Below are 18,193 nucleotides of genomic sequence, written 5' to 3'. Positions count from 1 at the left end.
CATAGACTTTGAGATAAAGTGAAATAAATGAGATTGGAGGAAGCAGGCCTGGGGTCAGTTTGAGACAGCTCCTGGGATCCTATCTAATATCTTTCATCTAGTGCATTTAGAAATTGGAATGTTTGAATATAGTGTCAATCAAATCAGACTAACACCACCACCAACAACAACCCAAGCTTCTGAATGGGGACTGTGACCACCTTCTACTAACGGTTCCTACCCTCATCTGATTGGTAGGAATAACATCCTTAAATAATTCTCCTCTCATACATGTGCTTTTTAAATACAGTTTGTCGGATGTGGTATTCCCATGTAGAACATGATTATTCATTTTATCTGACTTTAGAATAAGCATGATTTTTGACTGGGTTGATAGTCATGCATGCCCTCAAGTGGAGCAGCTAAAAGAATCATACTGGTTGAGCTAACTTGTAATAGTAAACTGTGAGAAGTGAAACTTGGAGGACATCTGTGTGTCAAAATTCCCCCAAAGGAAAATGATATGTTTAAGAATCAAAGTAAGAAACCAGTTCTGGCTGTAGCAGTATTACCATCGTGAATATTAGAAGTCAAATGCTGAAATACTGCTGCAGTTTTTCAGTTGTTTTATGTTATATAATGACATGTTCTCTGCATGTGTTGTGAGGGTCAGTGTGCTCATAATGGGGATAATTCAGTATTTCATGTACACATCATCACATTGTATGAATTGGATAGGTAATTGCCAAAATGGTATTTGAACTAGTTTGAAGCACTTTCCCATTGTGTTTACTGGTGAGATATAGTTGATTGCCATTGATATACAGAGTCAGATTGAGAATATTTCATGGCAAACAATGGAATTTTACAGTATCTTTCTTTCAAGTGAAGGCATTCACATGTTTATCCCATTCTCAAAGTATCCTTCCAAATACACAGGGACATATTACCATACCAGTTCATCTCAGAGGACACTCTTGTTAACCTGAATCAGGACATTCTATCTGAAGCATGATTCATCTGGAGCATGGGGAAGTATGAACACAGTGTCACTATATGTGGTGTTACTGTGTGACAGTTGCCTTGTTGGTTGATTCTTAATATAACTCAGCATCACCCAATGCATTAGGAACAGGGGATTCAAACCTAGGTGTAGCCTGGTGTGGTGGTGTTCCCCTATAATTCCAGCATCTTGGGAGGCTAAAGCAGGAGGACTGCAAGTTTGAGGCCAGCCTCAGTAATTTAGTGAGATCCTAATTAACTTAGGGAGACCCTGTCTCAAAATAAAACATAAAAAGGACTGGGGATATGGCTCAGTAGTAAAGCACCCCTGGGTTCAATCCTGGGTACCAATTGAAAACAAAACAAAATCCAAAAACCAAAACCTAGGTGTATTTTGAAATACTGTTGTCACGAGATTTTGCTGTCTTTTACATGACTGTATTTACACATTTTAATCTGATAAGAGACATGTTCCCTTTTATAGACAGATTTGTGAGCACAGCTCAGAGAAGAGCAGATGGTGAAGCATAAACTTTATCCATTCTGCGTGACCGTAATCTTCTCCATGAGATAGTGCACTGAGGGAGAAATATGATCCGTGAAGGAGTTTTAGAGACTTTCTTTAGTAATTTATTTACCTCTAATATGACTCTTCCAGAAAGGACAACCTGCATAGAGGACTGAGTAATGATATTCATGCTGCCTTCTTAAGTCATATGATTGTCAGTCTCCAGTTTTCACTATTAGCTCTAGTGGCAGGCTTTTTAAAGAAAGGTTTTATGCAGGGAGGACTTCCCTGGAATCATGCTGAAAGCTCACTGTTATTTGATAATATTTTGCAGGTTTCCTGTTTAATTTGTTCAATGTGTTGAGACTCTTCAGATTAACTGCACAAACATGGAGAATAATGATATGAGCTAACTTTGCATTGTTAGATCCTTCAGAGAACAGAAATAACAACTTATCTAGTGTCACATGTTATCAGCTTATCTCGGTAGCATAAACATGCTAAAATTTGTTTCCTGTTTTTAATAGTACAGTACAATATTTGATAAAGCCACACTGAATATATTTGGAACATAATTGCACAGGAAATGATCAAAACAAGATGATTTAACTGAATAATTTCCTTTTTTACAAATTCATTTTGTATTTATTACAAATATTTATTTACCAATTAAGTTATTAAAAGAAATGAACATATTGCCTTAGGTATTATGATGTCAGAATGTAAAATCAGTATCTTTGGATTAATACCACTATTTTTCTACATTGTGTAACTTTTGAAATATGAAAAGTAGGAGTACAGAAGTAGACTGTTTAAATATACTTAGTATACCTACTTGTGCTGAGTTAGAATCAGAACTGTATCTTGTGATTTTTAAATACTCTTTATAACACTTAAAGCCTGTGAAAAGACATGTTAAAAAGAAGCACCTGTAAAATGTGTGGTATTGTTCTGGTGGTTCGGAGTTCATTTTGAAAGACTCCTTTCTTGTGATTGACTGTCAGTCTCAGTTAATGCGTTTCTAAGGGTGTGGACATGTCATATTAACATATAGCACGTTTGAAATAAATTTAGCCAGACTCTACTTAAAATTTGCTCTATCATTAAATTGTTTCACGGTGTGGAAATACTGCCTCCCTAGAAACACATTGGAAGGAAAATTATGAACTTTGGTAAACCAAATACAATTAAATCATGCCTAAGATTTTCTGAACACTTCCTGGTATTTGAGCATAAACTTAACATTGAGTTCCTCTCACCCAACTTTAAATTGACAGATCATTTAGAATAAGAATTGAAGGACAAGAAAAAAATATTTTGTTTCAAAATTTAAGTACTCAGTCTAAAATATGGACTCCAAGTTTAGCAGCCATCCCTGGGCTTATGAAGTTGTAACTGTATAAAGAAAGTACTTGGTGGAATAGTTTTTTTTTAAGTTGAATTAATGAGGTAATATCATGCAAAAAAAATCCCTGTCTGAGAAACATGCACGTGTTTAAACTGTATTCTATTGACAATTTTTTTAATAATCTCTGACCAAAAAAAACTTACTATATTAAAATTTGTCTCCTTAAGGATAGATGAGATAAAATCATAAAACCATCCCAGTTCAAGTATTAGTTTGCATTTTCTGGAAGAACCTGTGAAATATTTAGGGCTATTTCAGTAGTGTGGCAATTCAAGAAGACAAGGCAGAGTTTATATTGTTGCCAGGTCTCCTGGATGAGTTGGGCTCTGTCAGAAGTGAGTGAAGAATTGTGTATGGTACTTCTCTAGCAGGTATTACTGACAGCAGAACATCCACAGGTCAAGAATTTAGTCATGGGGCTCCATTGGTGGTGTGCAGGTTTGTTTCTCCATTTATGCTATGGAGGATTTTGTGCTCTTTACAAGAACTGATCCCCGACAAGCTCAATATCCTCATGTCATAGATGTTACCCTGTGTCACAGAGGATACAGAAGGAATGTTGTTACAGACTTACACACTTTCAAGGACACAAGACCAAAGAGTACCTGGAAACTTTCCCCGCTATGGATTTGGAACTGTGCAAGAGAGGATAACTTAGGCTAGTCTTTAGAGACGTATCTGAACCTCAACCATCAAGAAACATTTCTCCATTAGGATCAAGTTGAAGAATAGGGATTTATTAGCTCAGACCTTATCTGAAGGTGTCTCATTTCTTTGAAGATCATTTCTTAAGGAAAGGATGTCCTCTTTGGGGATTCTTTGTATATGAACCCCCAAAGTAAAGGCTAGATATTGACCTGCCAGATGAACAATTGGTCCAAAGGCTGATAAGTTTAGAGCCCCAAAGTCATGATTATGAAGTTGAACCACATGAGGATTTCAATGCACCATTGCTCATAGAATTAAACAGCTGCAATGAATTTGCATGGTTGCTATTAATTAATTAATTAAATTTAAGTTGTAAATTATAACCCAAATACTTGCAAGAACTTCCTTCATGATTGCAAACTTAATCAAGATTTTAAAAGTACTTAATAAAGACTGGGGTTATAGTTCAGTGATCGACTAGCAAGTATAAAGCCCTGGGTTTGATTCTCAGCACTGCAAAAAACAAACGAACAACACAACAACAACAATAAAACAAAACCAATGCAACAAACAAACAAAAACCCCAAACCTCCACAAAACAGATAACAAAAACCCCAAATGAAATCAAGGAAAGCCTAACTAAGCCTTTTATTTAACAGAAGACTAAATGGGAAAGGCAGGAAAACAAAGAGAAACCAAAGTTCCTTTTATTCCTTTTTCTGTGGGTGTGTTTTGTGTATATGTTTGTGTGTATTTCCTATTTCTGAGTCATCCGAAGTTTAGTTGAATACATCCATAACATTTCACCCTTAATTTTTTAGCAGATACCTCCTAACAAACAAGGAGATTCTTCTATATAACACATGCAATGGCCACACTTGAGAAGTTGACTTTTAATACATTTTTTTTATTTAGATTTCCCTACTAGTCCCAATAATGTCCTTCATAGCCATTACCCCTAAAGCAGGATACAATCAATAGCTGCACATTACATTTATTTGTCTTGTCTCTTCTATTTCCTTTAATCTAGGTCAGTCCCACCATCTCTAGTCATTCATGACACTGACAGTTTTAAAGTTTAGACCACTTTTGTGGAATATCCCTCAATTTGAATTTGTCTGATTGTTCCCTCATGTTTGAGTGAAGATTCTTAATAGAGAAATAAGAAATGAATGAATGAAGAGAGGAGGGAAAAGGAAAGGAGAGGGGAGCAAATGTGGAGAAAGGAGGGAATGAGATAAAGGGAGGATATGCAAACTGATTCTCTGATGAAATGTTTATACAAACCAGAGAAAACTAAGTCTAGTAGGTTTATGTTCAGATATTGATAAGCAAAGGTATGAGTGTTGGATAAAGGAACATGTGCTCATTGAGATTCAAGGATAATTGAAATACTGTGTTTAGGGCATTTTGCTTAGAGACAAGGAAATAAACCTTGAGAATTTTGGTTCTGTTTCAAGTTAAATGTAAAATCCAGTGGAAAAGCTCAAGCTATTTCTTTGAGTTCATACATAAAATGAGGCAATTTATTTTTCTTAATATATACAAATCAGTTTTGTTGGTGTAATTTAGCTGTGGCATACATGAGCACTATCCCAGATAGATGAGAATTCAGTCTCTTAAAAACAAAACAAAAACCTCCAAGATAGAGTCACGAACCACATCTTAAAAAGATTTTTATGAATTCTGTTCAGAAAGTAAATCTTACTTTACATTTGCAAAAAAAAAAAAAAAAAAAAAAACAACAACAACAACAAAAAACCCAGCCTAGACATAATCATCAGGCATCAAAAGCTAAACCATATGAAATAAGTTTTCTACAAGGTGCCACTGTGCCTGCCACAGTAAATGCCTGCTTTTCCACCTTGTCTCTCAGTCCCCAAGTAAATAAGAAGAGCGATATGTAATTGAAGGAGTACTGTTAAGAAGTCACTATGTTCAAAGTTTTTTGCTGTAACTCCTGTGCTCGTTCATTCCTGACATTTTTGGGGGTTGCTTGGTAAGAGCAGAGTTATAGAAAAACAAATACCCTGAGTAGGCAAGATATTCCATTTCCTGTTCATGCCTAAGGTGGCTTTGATTGCTGTCCTTGGAGTCTTGGTCCTTACCCAGTGAGTAATTATCCACTGAATTAGTGTGGTACAGTCTCATTTACCTGGGTTTATTTTCTGGGATTTCCTGCTAATTTCTGAACTGGGTCAAAAGTAGACTTTGTAGTTGGCTTTTCTAAGACTCAGTGGAAACTGAGAGTTGTTGAGCTCTCAGTTTCTGTGATGTTGATTAGTAAGTGAAACTCTGTAATCAGAGGAAAATCCATTCATCTGCAGTTTTATTTTTTAAATAATTTTATTATGAAAAAATCACATATACCATACAGAATTATATATCAAACCTCCACATACTTATTGCTCATATTCCATAATTATCAACTTGTTGGTAGTTTTGTTTCTTACTTGTTCCTAGTCATTCCCCACCATATAGTATTTTGAAACAAACCTCAGATATTATAACATTGTGTCCTAAACATTTCCCTAGGTAATATGTTTTCAACATTTTTGCATTAAATAAGAATTGCATAGAGATGTTTAATGTAAAGTGTTTTATAAGTTACTGCACAATTTAGGTATTTGCAATTTCTATTGAGAAGATGCTAAATCCAGTCAAACCAACCATTTGGCAGAATCATAGTGGTCATCTGGAATGGTATTCATTGTTTTTGAGATAGTTATTGTCTGGTTCAATAGGAGAGCAATATGGCTAAAGAATTTCTCTGTTGAAGAAAGGAATCCATTTTGTAGCTGTGAATTTTCTTTTTCCTTCCTTCCTTCCTTCCTTCTTTCCTTCCTTCCTCCCTTCCTTCCTCCTTTCCTTCCTTCCTTCCTTTTTTTTCTTTCTTTTCCTTTCTTTCTTCCTCTCTTCTTTCCTTCCTTCCTTTCTTCTTCTTCTTTTTTTTTTTTTTGTGGCTATCTCTGATGGTTAGTGAAATAAGCCCAAGTAGCCAAGAACTTTATGGCCATGGATAAGTCAGTCACTTATACTGATCTCTGAAATCAAACTTTTCAATTTAAAAAGTGGGTATGATATGTCCTGTATCTGTTAAAAGAACTGTGGTAAATTATGACTGGGGATATGAAAGTGCTTTGAAAATCATGCCAAGTTCCATGTTCTTCTTTAGTACATGCTTTGTTCTTTGAAATTACCAATGCTTAGGACCTCAGTTTCTTGCTCACCATTCCCATGCTGGGGATTGAAACCAGGGGCACCTTACCAGTGAACTACATCCTCATCCTCAGACCTTTTCAATTTTCTTTTTTCTGGGTGGAGTGGTTGTGTGGCTCCCTAAGTTTCCCAGGTTGACCTTGAACTTGAAATACTCCTACCTCAGCCTTCCAAGTAGCTGGGATTACAGGTGTGTACCACCACAACCGGAAACATTAAGGATTCTAAATGGTATCAGAATGTAAAGCTTGAGAAAGTTATTGTCTGGATTTTTTTTTAGAAATAAATTTATAAATTTATAATTCCATTTCTTTCACTTTCTCTTTCCTGAGTATCTTGTATTTGGACATTTCACTTTTTTCCTACAAGTTGAAATCTGTTTTCACTCACCCATTTTTCAATTTTTGTTTTTCTTAGTAAGACCTTTGGGAATAGTGACTTGATCAGGCTCACTCAAAATTAATGTTTCTCTTTGAAAGATTGCTTGGTGATCATAATTTTTTTCTTTTCTGTTTCAGCCTTGCCTCCCCGACTGAAAGAGATGAAAAGCCAAGAGTCAGTTGCAGGCTCCAAACTAGTGCTTCGTTGTGAAACCAGTTCTGAATACTCCTCTCTTAAGTTCAAATGGTTCAAGAATGGGAATGAGTTAAACCGTAAAAACAAACCACAAAACATCAAGATACAAAAGAAACCTGGGTAAGTATAATACAAATAATAACAGAGTCTACCTCTAGCAATAGGATGATAAAAAAGAAACTTAGATCCTAATAAATGCCTTTACTATCAAAAAAGATTATTCATTATATAGTGACGAGAAATTATGATATCATGTGGGAAAGTGGAGTTTCTGAGTTTTACTACTTTTGAATGAAGAAAGGAAAAGATGAATGGAAAAAAAACTATAGGAAGTGGGGGTCAATGAAAAGCAAGAAAGAAGATAGCTTTATGGGCAGCTGCTGTAATAGTGATAGTTCTAAAATCTAATTTCTTTAAGACAAATACTATTTAGAGTAACAGTGCCTTACACAATAAAATCCCAACTTCATTATAAAACTCAATAAGTACCTAGATTTAGGGAGAGTGTTGGGATGTAGTCAGTTGAATTTGGACTGTTTTCAAGGAAGGGATTAATACATGTAATTGTATCTGGTTAGTATTTTTTAATCAACCATCCTATTAAACTACATGACCATTATAGTGCTTTTCTTTGGTAGCAAGAATCTTGCATTTCCCTGCATTTTTGAGGACATCCATATTTGGAAGAGCTCCATCTTATTCCTGTGAAAATTTAATAAATGTATTCTATATCTGCTCCAAAATGATGCTCCTTTAAAATGAGATCCTTTTTTTATTTCTTTCTTTTTATACTGGAGATTGAACCCAGGGGTGCTTAACCACTGATCAATATCCCAGTCCTTTTTATATTTATTTAGAGACAGGGTCTTGCTAAATTGCTTAGGGCCTTACTAAATTGCTTAGGCTGGCTTTGAACTTGAAATCCTCCTGACTCAGCCTCCTGAGCCACTGGGATTACAGGTGTGCACCACTGGGCCCAACTCCTTTATTATTCCTGAATTCTTCATTTTATTTTGTTGCCTTATTTAAGAATTATTTCCTCTAGAATCAAACTATGTTTCGAAATTAGGGGAGAGGTAAGTATGTTGGGTTTTTGCTTCTAAACAGTTCTTCAATCAGGGTGACCCATATAATAGTGGTTCTGAGCCACAGAGTTGTTTTCTTCTCTTACACCTCAGTGAAACACTAGGTGTGGTAACAGAAGCAAAGGCATAAGGTCTCCTCTCCTTTGATTTATCAAAATGTTGTCACAGATTCATAAGCAAGTGAGAACAAAGTGATTATAATATGAATTTAATTGAATCTTATCAAAGAATTTAAGAACTCTGATAACTATAATTAGGGAATTTTCCTAGTTCCCATGGTTTAATTATCTACATTGCTTACTCTTGTTATTGGTTCTGCCAGCAAGATCTCGTTGATTTGAAAGTATAACAGTGAGAGAAAGGGTGGGTATCACTTTCTGCAGCAGGTGTTACTTCAGAGATACAAAATATAATTCTGTGAGGAGAGATGGTGCTTCTTTTTCATATAATCTTACTCTTAACATTTCAAGATATAGCAGTTGTACAATTAGCACATAATGACTTTAATTTTGCAGATTAGGGAATTGAAAGTCAGAAAGTATTTTGCTTCAAAGCACACAACTATAGACACCTCAATTAGAACATGCGTCTACTCGAATTCTTTAGCGCTACCTTCCTTGTTTAAAATTGGAGACTGTCCTTGTGTGTATGTGAGGAGAAGTAGATAGAGTGCATGAATTGAAAAGATATGGCTGATTCTTAAGGAGAAGTTTCACAAGACAAAAAATACTTGTAGGTACTGGGTTAAATAGATTTTGGTATTTGGTTTTTCATCAATTAGACAGATTAGTAAGAAAATAAGTTTATTTACATATGAATCATAATATCTCATTTATTGCCCTGAGGCTGTGAAATGATGTCAGTAACATTTAAGTGCCTATGAAAGACTTTATGCCAGGGATGTAGAGAAATTGAAGAGGTATAGTGCATTATTGCAATGGCCAGGCAGCCATAAAATTGTAGAAAAACTAAAGATTTTTCTAGTTCAGTCTTGTATAAAACAGGAATTCCAGATGCCGGGCTGAAACACAGTTAGAACTGGGGAGGAGGTAGGGAGAAGAGGTTGATCTAGGCTGATGGAGCAAGCTTCTGAAGACTGCAGATATTCATTGTGATGATTGTGGGATAGAGGCAAATGAAGTTGGGTAATAAGGCAAAGAAAAACAGAGATAAAGAAAAAGTGAACTGATGTGAATATGCTTTTGGAAGGACATGTGGATACAAAGAGGTTATTTGTTACATGACTTGGTTAACATAAAAGAATCACTAGTATTCAGAAAAGCATCTTTGTATTGATTTCATAGGTACAGACGACTTAGAGCACTGTCTATATAATAAGAAAATCCCATTATACCAGAAATGACAATATTTAGAAATTACTTCTTTAAGAACAATAACTTTGCTAGCAAGTATTAAATGGGAAAAATGTATTCAATTTATGTGACTGTAAATTACTTTTGGCAAAACATTAAACATATTTGATCTAAGAATAAAACATTTTATGTAAAGTGGGAAGCTGATTGGTAAGTGATCAGCTTACCAGTTTTCAGAATTGAGTATTTTGTCATTTCTAGAGTTTTCTCTCCTTGTTAAAAAAAGTGTTATTGCTGGGCACGGTGGCACACTCTGGTAATCCCAGCAACTTTGGAGACTGAGGCAGGAAGATCATGAGTTCAAAGCCAGCCTCAGCAAAAGTTAGGCACTAAGTAATTCACTAACACCCTGTCTCTAATAAAATACTAAAAAAAAAAAAAAAAAAAAAAAAAAAAAAGTCTGGGGATATGACTCAGTGGTTGAATGCCCCAGGGTTCAATTCCTAGAACAACAACAAAAAAATAGTGTTGTCAAATTTCTTTGTCAGGTAAAAGGACCCAACTGAATCTAAATTTAATTAATATTTGTAAAGTTCTCTATTATTTCAATGTATTCTATAAATATAAATAGAATAAATACTATTACTATTATGATTTTTTAAAAGAATTAATATCCTGAAAGTAAATGAAGTTAGTTTCTTCCTGTAGTTTATAATGGCAATGAATAGTTAAACTTTGATTTGAAATATGTCTGACTCTCAGACTCATGTCATTTTTCATAACTACTTGTGATTTTATTATATAAAATTAGAATATAGGATTTGGTGCACACTCAGACTGAGGATAATGGATTATTCAGCTTTTTGTCACTGTTACCAAAATACCTGACAAGAAAAATTTTTTTTCCCCAAAGGGGACTCACAAAGATTTATTCTTTAATCTTATAGAAAAGGAGAAGCTAGAAATAATTAAATCTGTTTTCCATATTTCTCTTTTTTTATTGTAAACAAATGGGGTACAACTTGTTTCTCTGGTTGTACATGAAATAGAGGTATACCATTTGTGTAATCATACATTTACATAGAGTAATGGTGTTTGATTTATTCTGTTATTTTTTCCTTCCCCCCTACCCCTCTGTTCCCTCTATATAGTCTCTCCTTCCTCCCCCCCCCATTATGTATCATCATCCGCTTATCAGTGAGATCATTCCTGACAAGAAAATTTAAAGCAGGGAAACAGTTTCAGAGATTTGTTTCATGGACAGTCAACTCCATTGCTTTGGGCCCCCAGTGAGGTTAAACATCATGGGAAAAAAGATATGGGGGAGAAAAACTCTCAACTCATGACAGTAGAGACAGAGAGCACTTGAGGATCCAGGGAAAAAATACATAATTTCCAAAGGCAGGCTTCCAGTGACCCACTTCCTCCAGCCATGCCCTACCTACAGTTAACATCCAGTAGTTCATTCAAATCTTTAATCAATTAAATGGATTAATTCACTGATGGAGTTACAGCTCTCATAATCTAATAAATTTACCTCTTCCTGCTTGTCTAACATGAGCTTTTCGGGGGGTGGGGGATACCTCATATCCAAACCATGGCAGGTAATGTCTTAACAAAAACTATTATTTTTCAGGTTCATCTGTATGTCAATACTGTTTTGTTATGAGGATGTTAAGGCTCTTAATATTTTGCAGTGGGTTAGTTGGTTCCTTGTTTTAAACTCTAAGGCTGTGATCAACGGGGCAGAGGTGAATTTTAGTTTGAGGTTTAGAATTTCTCTGGGATTCTCTTTATTTAAATGAAACATTGATTCTAGACTAATCCTTAGTGTAGGTCCCCCTGTCAATTTTATAATCTAGATCATACATAACCAGAATTTTCTTTTAATTTCTTAATGCTATGAAAAGATTTCACATCAATATGCAATTTCTATTATTGTGTAAAATCTTATTCCTTTAATTTTAAAACCCTGTTCCTTCTAATAAACTACATTCCTACATGTTCTTTCTATGATTTTTGAATTCACATTTGAACCTTTGTTTGTTTTATTTGGCTAAGCAATGTGTGGGACCAATTAAAAGAAATGGGAAACTGCCTTGTGTTATGTGTCTGCTGATCCCTTTGTTCTTGTTTTTGTTGCTTGGTGGATGATTTTGATCAAGAAAAATGGTTGAAGAGCTTTGGAGCTGTCAGACAGACTGTATTTAAATATCTCTTCTTTATTTGCCTTATGAAAGGCTGAATTCTTAATAGTTTGTATATCTTATACCTTCTTGAATGTCCTTAATTTTCTCTCAGCTCTTTATTTCAGCTCTTACATATTTTAATCTTGCTTAAAATTGGCTCTAATTATTTTAAAACTATTAGAAGTATTGAGTTATTTCTGCTGTCAAGGGTTGCAGTTTTTGTTTGTTTTCCTTTCTATATGAACAAAGATTGTACACTTTTCCTTTTCTTATCAGCTGAGCAGCCCTGGCAGGCCACTTGAACTTTATCTGTAAGGCAGTCTCAATTCACTTATGTACTCAGTGACCATTTACATGAGGCATTTGGTACACTGCCTGGTTCTGTTGCCTAAGAAGTACATCTTTCCGTTCTGTGTCCTCATGATTAACAGATGGACAGTATCTGAAATAGCATTGAACATACACACACACATGCATAGTTCCTATGACTCCTCAAGGATCACAGGGATGAAATTGTACAAACAGAACATGCTCCCTATGTGTATTTAAGTTGCCTTATCCTGTAAACTATGGGGGAAGAATCAAGCTAAATTAGAAAAACTTGATAATAGCTATTGGAACCTTGAATTCATCTTGCTATTGAGTACTTACTAAACTATATATACAGTTTGTTTTTTGATAGACAAAATTTAAAAAGTAATATTTAGAACTTTGATTTATAAATCAGTTTGTATTTTTTCCAAAAATAATGATGCTTCTTATAAAAATGCAATATTTCAAGAGTATAGAATTATTATTGTAGATGACACTATATTGCAAGCATTACTTTAAACATTTTACATTAAATAAGTATTAACTCATTGAATACTTTCAGAATATGAAAATCCATTGACACACAAACTCTCCCAGACCCTAGAAAACTCACAAATGAAAGAGCAAGAAGTTATCTTTCTGTTTGAAGGGAATGTAATGTTTTTTCCAAACTAGCCTTCCATGGACAGCGTATGGCATCCTATTGAAGAAACATAATACTAATGTATCCCAACTTTTCAAAGCACTAGGTCTTGGTGCAATTTATAATTTTCAAGTAAAGTTTGGTTATTTCTACTTTCTTACTACATTATGTCCCTGCTATAGCACATAAGTATTGAAGAATCTCACAGTTAAAGGAATCCTTACAGTTCAGAGGGATTGAAATGATCATCTAAATCATTGATTTTCCATTTGTGTCCCTGGAGAATTCTAAATTTCTATTGAATTGCAAAAAGGGTTGCCAACCACTTTGACCTGAATACTTTCTCTGTGATATTTTTGAATATGAAACTTTGATTTAAGCTTTCATTTTAAAGAGGATTTTGTTGCAAAAATAGTTGAAACCACTGATCTAATTTAATCTTTCTCTGCATAGAGATATTCTTGTCAGAGTATGCTTGGCCAGTTGCTCTCCAGACTCAAATCTTTCCAACTAGAAAACCTAACTCTTTGACAAGATACCCTATCTGTTTCTCAGTGCTCAAAAAGCTCTTCCTTATAATCTCACCCAAAACATGCCTTCTTTTTCCTGTAAGGCTTAGTTCTACCTTAGGTTCTTTTCCTGTAAGACTTATCAACCCCAAGTGATTGCTTTTTTTCTTTAATAGAATCCTGTCTCTCGTTAAGATTTCTAGTCCCTATTAAGGTCTGATCACACTCATTTAAAGTCCTCCATTTAATGATATTTCTCATCAAAGTCACTCCAAAGAATAGTTCAGTATTCTAGATGTGATCCAGCCAGTGGTCAGTGTATTGGACTTTAATCAAATTTTAGTTATGCTCTGATTTGGTATTAATTTGGTTCATAAGTGTATTCTTTTTTTCTTCTTCTTTTGTATTTTAAAAATAATTTTTTAAATAAATGGATTAATGTTAAATATATTGCTACTTGAAAAAAAATTTTCTCTCTATATTGGAGCCATTGCATCTCTTTCCCCTTCCATAATTCTACCACTGATTTTGTGTTTGTTTTGGCAACAGGGATTGAATCCAAACATGCTTAACCACCAAGCCACATCCCCAACACTTTTTTATATTTTATTAGAGACAGGGTCTCACTGAGTCGTTTTAGGGCCTCACTCAGATGCTGAGGTTGGGTTTGAACTCTCAATCCTCATGCCTCAGCCTTCTGAGTCACTGGGTTACAGGGGTGCACCACCACGCCCGGCTCTACCACTGATTTTTGACCCTGAACTTATCTGTTTTGCTTATCTTGATTAAATTGAGTCTTGATGTTATACCCTAGAATTCCTGAGATTCTCTACAGAAATCATTGCATGGTCACATGTCATGCTGGCTTTAAAAAGTCATATTACACATTTGCATAAAAACTACAGAGATGTACTGTTGTTAAAAAAAAAAAAAGAGCCCTTTTAGCTTTCATTGATCCAGTATTTATTTGAGCGTTAAACAAGTTTTTCTTTTTTTCTTGTTCTCTATCTTTCAAGCATAGCATTTGATTACATTACTTGGGATGGTATTCCAGGAAGCACTGATCAGGCCTATTAGAATTTTTATTTTAGAACTATCTTTTTAAGATAATGTTAACTATAAATTTGATTACCATGATTCTTTAGTTTAATACAGTTAAATTGCATAGGGTCAAGAAAAAGGCCTTTACATACAAACTTAGGATTGTACCTAGATTTATATAACTGAGAAGAAGGGATGTTCTTAGTTTTTGTGGATTCTTGGGATGTTGCTGTCATAATCTTATCTCAGAATTTTGGGACTTAACAAGAAAAGTAGCCATCTTCTTATTTTAGTTAATTTACCCTTGAAGATCAGAATGTTATTTCCTACTCTGACAGTCTTCTGGATTTATCCATTATTGTTAATGGTTTTATGATCATACACAAAACTTTGTTTCAGTGAAGTATGCTACACATTGGGCTAGAAAATCTTAGTAAACATTTAACCTTTTTTTTCCACTTTATTTTTTGAAGATGGCTGTCATGAAGGAAAATTGTCAGAAGTGGGCCAAATGCATGAAAAGCTGATAATCCATTAAAAATTTTATATTTGAATACTCTAAAACCAGGTTTGAAAGTTTTCAGAACCTGTCACAGTGATAGCCTGATGTGTTGTATTTTGATAATTTCAAAGTGTTGTTGCATTTTTATTAACAACATCTACTTGTTGGGACACTTGCCACAAAATGTCCTATTTTATACTTCAGGGAAACTTTTCTATGAGTAACCTGTCTGATTAATGTGTGAATATTCCTTAAATGGCCATTGGTGGTTCCATTACATAGATAAACAAGGATATTATTGTATTAGATCCACTTTTTTGCCAACTTTTTTCTGTGGATATTCTTTCTGAAAATATTAACATTAAATGTTAATATTAAACATTATTAATATTAAAGGTATTCCATGTGAGTGAAAAGGATTCCATGGTAAAATAAGTTGGGAGAAATTAAATATACTGCTTTTGGACTGTCATATATATTAGTATGGTATACTAATACATGTACTAATACATTATACTAATATAGATCAATGTATTAAAGGCTCTAGGAAACCCTATAGGATTTAAAAAGAAAAGGGGGGAAGCTTGTTTTTATTTAATTTAATATTTTCCAAACTTTTTGAGTATCAAATTGTTTGTTTTGGTTTATTTATTTATCCTCAAATTTGCTTGTTGACTTCCTTGTGAGTCAGGACTAGTGAATGTAGTTTTTCAATCAACATGTTGATTCAATCTATTGCTGCCCTTGGTCTGGACCATCTAAGACAGTCTTTGCCTCTTAACATTGAATTTCCTTTTCCTACCACCTACATGAGGAATTTTAGGTCCTACTCTGTGCATAGTGAGAATACATAGATATTTTCTTCCTTTATTCACACATTCATCCACTAATGTTTGAGGCCTCCCCAAAGACAAAGCAGTGATGTATGCTCTGAGGATATCATTGTGTTTAAGTTATGACTTCTCTCTCTGACTTTTATGTGCGACATGTAATTATTATAATAATATTAAAGACTGTAAGAGAGGTGCTCAGACTGTCAGAATCTAGCTGAGAGTAATCAAGAAAGTCTTGATGACAGTTGGCATGGAGATGTTCCTTCTAGGTCAACGAAGAGTTTGATGGGTAGAAATTCAGGAGGAAGAAAGGACCCAACCCAAAGCACAAAGATGGAAGACCATAAGGCTTAATGTGGAACTTTAGGCAATTCAGTTTGATAGGCTGGAGAAGAGGAGGAATTAAATTTGGAATAACTGAGTGTACCTGATTAATAATTAATTGTGTGACTAGAAGACCAAAAAAAATTACTAAAAAAATTAGCAACCTAAAAAACCAACCAAAAATATTGCTGTCTTTCCTTTCTCCCTCCTTTTCTCCCTGTTGTCTTCCTTTCAATAGCCCAGGAAGGCACAGTTATCTGACTAGAGCATAGAAATATGCTTGAGATGCTTTGAAAAGGCTTTGGTAAACTCTGAGCCTGTCCCAGTAGTTTTGAGGTTTTATTCTTGAAAACTGCTTAAGTTACAATCTATGTGCAAGAGTAAAATGGACAAATGGAAATCACAGTGCTGCCCATGTTTTAAAAATGATGAATAATGATTTAATATTCAGACTTTTATAAAAAAGTATGTGCTCTTGTTGCATGAATATTTATTCCAGCATTAAGAAACATTCATGTGGTACTATGCTTCTCCAATGAGAATCTTAAGGGAAGACAGATTCCCTTTCTTTTGGAAATGAGAAATCCTTCATTCAAAATTCATTCAAAATTAACTTTATTCCGATGTTACTCTGCTGAGCACAGAACATTTTTACCTATTCTTATGTTCATTAAATGTCTGTCCTTACTAGACTTGTAAGAAATGATTTTATACTTTTTTTCTCTTCCTTGTGACTCCTTACATTTAGATGGAGGAAGGAATGCAAATTTATCAACAGAGCTCAAAAATCTAAGGCATAATGTGGTTAGTAGTAGAGGTAGAGGAATAGAAAGAAAAATTAGCAGAGACTTCCTTTAAAATATTGGTCTATGTGATAAAATAAGATTAAATCTATGGTATAACTTAAATATCATATATCTCATTTTTACTCTGGGTTAATCATGCAATCAAATTGATGTAAATTGTGTTTTTACATGGTATGTGTAGGGTGGGGAGGAGGAGTTTGTAAACTCTGAAACTATAGAAATATATATTTTAGTATTAACTAGATTTCTGTGCTATATACTTACACCACTTTGGTCCTGATCTTATAGGAAGTCAGAACTTCGAATTAACAAAGCATCACTGGCTGATTCTGGAGAATATATGTGCAAAGTGATCAGCAAATTAGGAAATGACAGTGCCTCTGCCAATATCACCATTGTTGACTCAAATGGTAAGAGAACTCTGTATTCTGTCTCCCAATCTGTAAGAGGAGTAATCAAGATACATGGTAAGACCTGTGATAAAGTGGTGTGTTAAATATCATTGGAAACATAGAGAAAAGTTGGAAAGAAAATCAAATATTCAGTTATCTTTTGACTGCCTTCCTAAAGCTCTTCACTACATGAAATGATATAGACTTACATAAAGTTATTTAAGGTTTTGAATAGGTTATGAATTGTAGAAAGAATAGATTCCCAAGAGAAGGAGATTGTACTGTCCCATTTAAGCAATTGAGAGAAGGCAGTCAAGTCCTTGGATCTATCAGACACATACATACACACAGAGAGAAAATATGTATATTACATACATATACACAGGTATGTATGGATATACCTATATTATCTGTATAACTGTATATATGTGTTTTCAAGTATGCATACACACAAATATACACAGTTCTAGCAATTTTTATGTTCCTTTATATGTTCTTTTAAGTGATTACTTCTGGTTCCAGGTAGTATCAAGTTAAGCAGCAAGTTAGACCTATTAGCTTTTTAGGACCTATTAATTTTGAAAGTAGGAAAATCTTAGAGGTAGTGAATTTCCTACTATATAGGCTTCTGATTCAGCTTTCCTCAGCATAGTGCCAGGGAATATTTGCTAAAGAAATGAATAACTCAGAGGTAGAAAGTCCTGCCTGCCCTCTAACAACTTCTCTGAGTTATACGAAAATAAAAGAGCTGTAGCTGGTGGCTCTCTGTTTCATGAAACCCCCAATACTATACAATTTGATGAAGACATCTATAGTTACCTAGCAATGTTTGTTTAAATTCCTTGGAATAATCAAATACTATTATTGCAGTTGGTGATTGCCCTTACAAGATCTGTCAACTATT

At 34.4% G+C, this 18,193-nt stretch overlaps 1 protein-coding gene across 6 annotated transcripts in view; it reads left to right on the top strand.

Moving 5' to 3' along the window:
• NRG1 (neuregulin 1) overlaps positions 1-18,193 on the top strand; it is a 209,501-nt gene that overhangs the window by 37,371 nt on the left and 153,937 nt on the right. For all 6 annotated transcript variants that reach the window (XM_079140225.1, XM_079140224.1, XM_079140222.1 and 3 more), the window contains exons 2-3: positions 7,283-7,460; positions 17,186-17,307. In XM_079140225.1, coding sequence (XP_078996351.1) covers positions 7,283-7,460; positions 17,186-17,307 — 300 coding nt within the window. The remainder of the gene's footprint in view (positions 1-7,282; positions 7,461-17,185; positions 17,308-18,193) is intronic.

Source organism: Sciurus vulgaris, assembly GCF_902686455.1.
Source record: "Sciurus vulgaris genome assembly, chromosome: 5".
NCBI lineage: Eukaryota > Metazoa > Chordata > Mammalia > Rodentia > Sciuridae > Sciurus > Sciurus vulgaris.
Note: the sequence above shows the minus strand (reverse complement) of the source record. Positions and strands in the feature narration are given on the sequence as shown.